The 9,118-nt window shown below is 43.4% G+C and overlaps 1 protein-coding gene across 1 annotated transcript in view; it reads left to right on the top strand.

Annotated features, from left to right (window-relative positions):
- Positions 1-3,202: 3,202 nt before the first annotated feature.
- Positions 3,203-9,118, top strand: part of LOC141511981 (uncharacterized) — a 63,206-nt gene continuing 57,290 nt past the window's right edge. The window contains exon 1 of the mRNA XM_074220922.1: positions 3,203-3,235. Within this exon, the coding sequence (XP_074077023.1) occupies positions 3,203-3,235 (33 nt within the window). The remainder of the gene's footprint in view (positions 3,236-9,118) is intronic.

Genomic DNA, 9,118 nt, shown 5'->3' with positions numbered 1-9,118 from the left:
TTGTTGTAGCAGGTAACAGCCAAACCTGGAAGCAAGAGGAAGATGTGGAGGTTTGCGTAAGAAAGAGAAAGTTTATGAGGTGAACAGTAACATGGCCTGGGACCCAGGTGTCCCGAGCTCCTGGCCTCAGTTCCTCAGCAGGATCAAGCTGGCTTCAAGGGAGAGAACTCCTGGGAAATGAAAACAAGACAGAAGGAAATGCCCCCTCAGTGTTGGGGCTGGAGAAATGAATGGCCAAGAATAGGCCAAGGTGGGAAAGGTTTTCAGACTGGAGGGGAGTTAAATAGGTCTCAGAAAGACCAGAACCCAGGCTACAAAGAAAGGGGAATCAGAGGGGGAAGAAACCTGAAGAGGGGACTGGCTGAGAGATCCAAGAAATGTGCTTGGGAGGAAGGAGAGGTCAGGGTGGAGGGGAGCAGGGAGATTATCCATACAGACTTTTCATCCCTCTGAGCAGAGTTTAGCTAAAACCAGGTTTAATCAAGTCAATTTACATTTGACCATGAAGTTACTTTGAACACCAGAGGGAATTTACTTCTTATTCGGGGGTATGGAAATCCCATTTATCTGCCTCCTCTAGAAATAACCGGATCAGATTCCTGCCTTCTCTGGATGGCCTTTGTCTAATTGTGAAAGCCCAACCTGTAGATTTTTTTTGGGGGGGGGGGGGTCTGGCTGTACCACACAACAGATAGATAAGGTTAAAGAACTTAACTTCGACAGTTCCAATAAGCCCAGACTCAATCAGGGCCTCACTCTTACCAGATTCTGCAGAGGAGCATTGGAGTCCAAGGCAGGGAAAGGGAGATGGGGTGGGGAGGCAAGGGGAAGGGAATCTCAGAGATGAGTGGCTGTGGCCCAGAGGAAAGCCTGTCCTTGCAGACTGGGGAAGGTGGGCTTGGCAGGGCACGGCTGGGCTCTTGGGATTAGGAGCACCCTCTTGGAGGTTAGTTTTGTTGCAGCTGGCCATGAGGAATCATTCAGACTCGGGAAATTAAGGGAGAAAATAAGACAAAAATTTATTTAAAAGGTGAGAGAGAGAAAGAGAGAGAGAGACAGAGAGAGAGAGAGAAGAAAACCGAGCAGAGTTGTCTGGGCCATGGTCAGAGAAGACTCCCGCTTCTAGGGGGAGTCCAACCCTGGTTTTTATGTCTCTCATCCAGAGGGCAAAAGGTGAACTCCCCCTATACTGGACCAGGAATTCGGTAGAAGGTGAGGCCCAGGAGCTCAGGACACACATTTTACTTTAAACAATGAACCGGTGGTGATGGGGATCTCCACCCAATTTGAGCAGACTACAAATTGTTTCTGTTACAGTCACTTCTCTACTTCTAGTCAATCTACATCTCCACCGAGTTTCTACATCCACAATTCTCGCCATCTATCCCCTGCATCAGTTTAAAGGAGAAATCCTAAGAGCTGACACCTCCTGGTCTTCTTGGTTGGAGCCTGGCAGTGAAGACTTCAGTTGGAGACAAACTTTGTAAATCTTTAGTTTGTGTTGTAAAGTCCTTCTTTCTTCCTTTATCATCTAATTTAGGCCCCACCTGAGGGCCTGACCTTCCACCTGATTTGGACTGCTTTTTTTTCTGGTGGGGCAGCCCGGGGGCACCGGCTCTGGAAGACCACCCAAAAGAGACCCCTCCCCAAAAAGCAAAATCTCCAATGAGGCACTAGGGTCACCTAGCCCCCCCCCTTCCATGGGCTCTGGGAGAGAATTTAAAGAGATCCAGGAATGGGCTCATGCTCTTTTACTTTCCATCCTCCTCCTCAACTCCTTTCTGCTGGCTTGGCCTATTCAATCTGCAGTCCGTGTGACCTCTTTTTAACTTTAAAATTACTTTCTTAATATGCTATAACTTCTCTATTTTCTTTCCAAAACCTCCATTCCCAAATCTGAGTCTCATTTCATCCCGGGGTAGAACTGAACCCAAGAAACAAATCAGTGGCTACATTTTGAGAGTGAGACATCTGAACAATGGCCCCTCCCTGCACCCCACATTAACTGGCTGTCCTTTCCATGGAACCCCATCTTCTATTGGTGAGTATCCTTTGAGTCCTGACTCAGGGGGCTGCCCATGCTACTTATCTAGGCTCCCCATCCGATCCTACAAGGCCTAGGGGCCCACCCCCATTTTTCCCTTTGGGATCACAGAGGCCTGACCTAAATGGCTCACCCAAAGAATCAGATGGAGGGAGGGGTCTGGGGCTTTTGAAGACTGTCTGGTCTCTTCCCATCTGGGACCCCAAGTCCTTTCTGCCTCATGGGTCTCAGTAGGAAGATGGGAAAGGGGAGGAAGCCCAAGAGGAAGAGGTAGAAGAGATGGCCAGTCTTCTTCCTTTTCTGACCAAGTTCCCTTCCCAATCTGACTCTGCCTCTACTCCTCCGGTGGGGTCTTTACCCTGAGGGTGGGGCCTTTGTATCTGCTCTGAGCTCACTCAGGATCATTCCTGGGAGATCAGCATGCAGATTAGGAAGAGAAGGCAAAGACAATGTCATCTCCTTTCTTAGGCTGATAAAATGAGAGACTACCTTTGACCAAATAGGTTCCACTACTGTGACAGTGAAGGAAGTATGAGATTATGTATCTACCTCCTCTTGGAGTTTTATGATCTAAGAGAAATAGAAGATGGCAATATTTATAGGAAGGATTTCTCTGTCACATGTAACTTAGCTTATAAAAAGCCTCATTTGAATCCTCATGATGATTCATGTTTTCGCTGAGGCTTCTTCCTTTTCCTTTACAATTTCTTCAGTCTTCAGTTCTGGAGTCAGGAGGACCTGAGTTCAAATATACCTCACTTATTTGACACTATCTGAGTGACCTTGGATCTCATTTGAAAATTCTTTGGGTGAGCCATTTAGGTCAGGCCTCTGTGATCCAAAGGGAAAAATAGGGGTGGGCCCCTAGGCCTTGTAGGATGCGATGGGGAGCTTAGATAAGTACCTTTGAAAAGGCATTTCAGGCCATCTCTAGTCTTCCTGATCCTTACCTTGGTACTGGACCTCTGGAGGACAAAGTGACACTCCTGACTTGACACAGCCCCCTCACTCAAAGCCAGTTCATATGCCCGTCATGGCATCACCTCCCTGGTGCCATGGTCTTCTTCCTGAACAAAGGACAAACATCCTCCTCATCATCATCCCTCCTAGGTCAGTTTGCTGAGGACCTTCCAAGGAGAGAGTCTAGAACCAGAGAGAATGGCCCCTGGGACCCAGAGACTCCCTTCCCAGGTGAGTGTAGTCCATCCATGGACCTGACCAGCATCAGCAAAGGTGGAGGCTTCCTTCTATTAGATGTATGTCATCCTGGTTCTACTGTTTTCCTTCTGCCTCAAGTCACACACTATCTTCCCAGGTCTCTGAATCCCTGTCTTTTGCTATTTCTTTTAGGTTGTTGTGAGGTAGTGGGGTTAAGTGACTTGCCCAAGGCCACACAGCTAGGTGCTTTATCCACTGCCACCACCTAGCCACCCCTCTTTTGCTATTTCTTAAATCAACTCAAATATTTAGAAAGTGACTCCTCTAGGCTGAGCACTGTGCTAACCTACTGAGGATGGGATTTAAATAATACCAGTCCCTACCCTCCAGGAGTTCACAGTTCAGTTGTGATAGACTCTGAGCAGGTGATGACAGGAGTCTTCCAGTTCTCCAGATGACATAGTCATATTCTCTCCTCCTGAGCTCCAAGACCTACACTTTTTGTTCTTTGCAAGGCAAAGTGACTTGCCCAAGGTCACACAGCTAGGTAATTTTATTGAGTGTCTGAGGTTGGATTTGAACTCAGGTCCTCCTGACCCCAGGGCCCTTACTCTATCCATTGCATCACCTAACTGCTCCCCATGACCTACACTAGGGCTTGAAGGCAGGCTTACAAAAAAGGTGATGGCACAGTGGATGGAGCACTGGCTTTGGAGTCAAGGATAGCAGTTTGAATCTAGCCTCAGACACTTGACTTTTATTAGCTGTGTGACCTTGAACTGCATTCAGGACCATCTCTAGTCATCCTGATTTATATCTGGCCACTGGACCCACCTGGCTCTAGAGGAGAAAGTGAGGCTGGGGACTTAGCACAATACCCCCTCACTCAATCCAGTTCATTTATTTATCATGGCATGACCGCCCCAAGAGCATGGCCTTCTGAGAATGAAGGACAACTTCATTGGGTAGGTTCAGGATTGGGGGCATAGATAGGGAAAGGTACATTTTTTTTTTAGGTTTTTGCAAGGCAAATGGGGTTAAAGTGGCTTGCCCAAGGCCACACAGCTAGATAATTATTAAGTGTCTGAGGTCAGATTTGAACTCCTCACTCCAGGGCAGGTACTCTATCCACTGAGCCACCTAGCGGCCCCTAGAGAGGAACATTTTTAGCAAAAGAAAAATGTGAATTTAGAATTAGAAAGGTCCATTACAAAAGTCTTGTTCAGTGCTAAGGACACCAGTCCAAAGAAACTCTGCTTAATTAGTCAGAAAGTTGATCCATTTGCTGAGTCCTTTGTGCTTCCTTAAGATTTAGAACAAAGGTCAGGAAGTGAGTCTGAGTTTTCTCAAAGTGATTGGGGGAACTCAGGTACGGAAGGGGACACCGAGTCCATGAAGACAGCTAGTTAGCATCAAATAGAGTCAATGATATTTTCTCACAAATTCACTTTGGGAACCACTCCCCATTTTCTCTATGAAAGCCTCATATCTTAAGAACCAAAAGTACTATGTTTACAAATGATGAAGAGAAGAATCCAGCATCACTAGATGTACATGACTGTCCTGGTAGCTGAATGCAATCAGGTTAGATTAGCAAGCTGAGAAATGGATGAAGTTTCTTTGTAAGAATTCAGAATTGCATTCACCTAAATTGATGTCATTTGATTGGCAAGAAGTTTGTTTTATATGCTAATAATATTCCTTTAATTGTGATAGAATATGTGGTAATATAGTTTAAATATATATGGGGGGCACCCAGGTGGTATAATGGATAGAGCAGCAGCCTTGGAGTCAGGAAGAACCGAGTTCAAATCCAGCCTCACTTATAAATTACCTTAATGTATGACCTTTGGCAAGTCATTTAACCCCATTGCCTTGCAAAAACCAAAACCAAAACCAAAGCACAATATATATATATATATATATATATATATATATATATATACGTATATATATATATATACGTATATATATATATATATATATATATATATATATATATATATATATATATATATATATATAAATATATGGGGCAGTAAGGTGGGTGCAGTGCATAAAGCATTGAACCTGAAGTCAGGAGAACCTGAGAACAAATCCAACCTCACATACTTGCTACTTGTGTCACCTTGGCGAAGTCACTTAACCCCACTATCTCACAACAACAAAGGATAACAAGAAAAAACATGAATGTAAGATACTTTACTTTAAAATCAATAATTATAATAGCAGCTTGCTATTGGGAAAGTACAACAAAAACCATGCAAAGTCTTCTTATCTTAGAAGTTCTTTGGGGACTTAAGATATTTGTACTTTTGAGGCTTTTTTGGGGGCAAGGTCAAGAAATCTTTGAAGCTTGAGTATAAAAATTGCCTAAAGAAAGTAATAATGTGATTCAAGAAACTTGGGAAAATTCCCCCTGGAATATCATGTTACATGTTTGATCTAATTCAGTCTCAACAGAGCTAGTCTTTTTTTATCTTGTTTTTTATAGGTTGGGGTTTTTTTTGTTTTTTGCAAGGCAAATGGGGTTAAGTGGCTTGCCCAAGGCCACGCAGCTAGGTAATTATTGTGTCTGAGACCGGATTTGAACCCAGGTACTCCTGACTCCAGGGCTGGTGCTTTATCCACTGCTCCACCAAGCCACCCCAACAGAGCGAGTCTTTATTCAGAATAGAACCCCTGCCTTGAATACCAGGGAGTTTGGGCTTGGAATGCAAAAATTCAGAGAATGGTTCCAATGCCCAGGATCCCCAGGATCATGGTTATTCAACAAGCTTTTCTCATTTACAGGCTGTCCTAAAGGCTGTGGACCCTAAAAAGCCTTGCCCTCCAGTAGGTCATGATTCAATGGGTTTAGTCAAATACACAAGTCAGCAAGTTTCATTAGGCATCTGGTATGAACCAAGGAACTTAGTCTCTGGAGATTCCAAGAACTGAAAATAAAAAATAATTTGTAAATAATTTCATACATACATACAAAGATACATGCATACTCAGAAGCTGGGAGATATAATGGATTAGAGTTCTTGGCCTGCATTTAGGATTTAGGATAACATTTGTTTCTATTCGGCCTCATACTCCAAGAGATTTTCCAATTCTCTACTATACAATGGAGACAGGTGGATCTAGATGACATTAATTGGGGGATCAGATGAGATCAGATTTGTAAGGTCCTTGTGTCTGGCACAGGCTCAGCACTTAAGCAATGTTTTGTCTTGTGAGACAATTGGGGTTAAGTGGTTTGCCAAGGTTGACACAGCTCAAAGTATCTAAATCGTGTCAAATGTCTGAAGCCATATTTGAACTCAGGTCCTACTGACTTCAGGGTCCCTGATCTATCCACTCCACCATCCAGTTATAACACCTTTTTTCCTACTCAGAAAAAACATATAAGGAGAAAGTGGACCAAGACAGGCTTCTTGTAGAAGATGGAGGTCAAAAGTGTTGAATGAGAAAGAAAGGTCAAATAGGATCAGGGCTGATTTGCCTTGATTGACCAATTAGTGAGTATAATGATAAGTTTGGAGAGAACACTTTCAGGAGAGAGGATGAAAGCCAGTCCGATAAAGGGTTAAGGAGTAAGGGGGGGGGGGGGGGGAGTGCAGTCAGGTGGCCCAGTGGAGAGAGCACTGGTCTTCAGGAACAGGAAGATTTATCTACATGAGATTATATCTGATCTTGGACACTAGCTCATTAGGTCGACACTGGGTAAGTCACTGCACTTTCCAACATTTTTTCTTCATCTGTAATGAGCTGAAGAAGGACACGGTAAGCCACTCCGCTATCTTTGCCAAAAAATCTCAGCTGGGGTCTCAACAAATGTCAACATACATGAAATAGAAGACTGAAGTTACAGGAAGATTACATGAAGTGCTTTTGAGAAGGAAAGAGTACGAGCAGTTTTTCAATTAACATTTATTAAATGCCTACTGTGTACAGAATGTTGGGGTGATGAAAAAAGAGCCCAAATAACTCAGTTGGATGGGAAGAGAGCAGACACACATGTATGCACATGACTTAAAGCAGAAAGGTCTCAGAAGGAAGAGGAGCTAGGAAAGACTTCCTGTGAAAGGTGGGGTTTTGTAGAGATTTGAAGAGGCTCAGGAGGTCAAAATGAGGAGACAGAGAAGCCCAGGCACTTTGGGAGCCAGAGAAAACACCTGGAGCCTAGAGATGGAGCATCTCCAGCCGTAAAGAGAAGGCCAGTGTCTTTGGATCAGAGGAGGTGACAAGGAAGTAAGCTAGAAGAAGACTGAAAGTAGAGGAATTTTGGGGTGGTGGAAAATGAGGTGCAAGTGTTTGGGTAGTTGGTAATCAATAGCATTTATTAACCCCCTGTATATATAAAATCAGGCCCTGTGTTAAAAGCCTATCCTCAGGGAGGCCACTTTTTCAAGGGGAAGACTATACCCAAAAGGAAGAGATTTTTGCAGAGGCCCCTGGGGCATGGGAGCAAGAGCTACTGGAAGAGCCAAAGCAGGGCAGACAGAGAAGATTGGGACTGAGTCTCTATGTGGAGGTTTGGAGAACATGGCCCGCATCCCTACTGATGAAGAGAAAATGTAAGGAGATGGAGAAGGAAAGATGTGGAAGTGTTTCTGTTAAGAGCAAGTTAGGGCTGCAGTAGATGAGGTTTTTCCAATTGAGCAAAAATTAAATGGGGAAATTGAAGGTTTGTAGAAACCGCTGACAATCTGCAAAAGCCAGGCAATGACACAGTCTAGGACCAAATATGGAAGCCGTATTTTACAATAAAGTGCTGAAAACATGCAACAAAAGAAACTAGCCTTTCTAGAGCCATTGTTCACACTGAATAAATAGAATGCAGTAATGAATAATGGCTAAGTGGGTGCTAAAAAGGAATTTATTTTATTTTTAGGTTTTTGCAAGGCAAATGGGGTTAGGTGGCCTGCCCAAGGCCACCCAGCTAGGCAATAAGTGTCTGAGGCGGGATTTGAACTCAGGTACTCCTGACTCCAGGGCCGGTGCTCTATCCACTGTGCTACCTAGCCACTCCTAAGAATTTTTTAATTCTTTAGAAGCTAAAAAAAAAATTAGGAAAAGAAAAAATTCTTTGCTCTGAAAGAAATGGAAGAGCATCAAATACTAAATCCTTTGGCCAAAAACATGTTCTCCATGTAACAGAGTTGAAAAATAGATGAACACTCCCATGTGTGAAAGGATTTGCAGATATGGCCACTCTATAGTTCTAGGAACATGTTGAAATAATTATTTCCAGAAATAAGTTGTCAATGACTTTGCTATACATTAGTTTCAAGTGCTTTTTTTTTTTTAGGCTTTTTGCAAGGCAAATGGGGATAAGTGGCTTGCCCAAAGCCACACAGCTAGGTAATTATTAAGTGTCCCAGACCAGATTTGAACCCAGGTACTCCTGACTCCAGGGCCGGTGCTTTATCCACTGTGCCATCTAGCTGCCCAAAAAGTGCTTTTAAAATATTTAAGGCAATGGGGTTAAGTAACTTGGCCAAGGTCACAGCTAGGCAGTTATTAAGTGTCTGAGGCTGGATTTGAACTCAGGACCTCCTGACTCTAGGGGTGGTGCCTATCCACTGCACCACCTAGCTGCCCCTAAAACATTACATTTTTACTGAATGAAAGAACCTTCCTTTCCCTACTTAATATCTCTTGTTTCTCTATAATTAAATAGTAAAATGAATGAAATATGGGAATAGAAAATTTCTCAACCAGAAAGTGAAGCAGAGTTCTGACTCAATGGCCCTTTATCAAATATCCCCAGACTTCACTTAGAAAGTAGACCTCAGATCTGCCTCACTCTGAGATCCTCCAGGGCCTTTATTTTATTATTTTTTTCAGACTGTTGAAAAAATGACTTACAAGCCCTCTTTTTAAAAAGTGTTTTATTTATTTTTCCAACTACATGCAAAGATAGTT

This window comes from Macrotis lagotis, chromosome 1, assembly GCF_037893015.1.
Source record: "Macrotis lagotis isolate mMagLag1 chromosome 1, bilby.v1.9.chrom.fasta, whole genome shotgun sequence".
NCBI classification, from domain to species: domain Eukaryota; kingdom Metazoa; phylum Chordata; class Mammalia; order Peramelemorphia; family Peramelidae; genus Macrotis; species Macrotis lagotis.
Note: the sequence above shows the minus strand (reverse complement) of the source record. Positions and strands in the feature narration are given on the sequence as shown.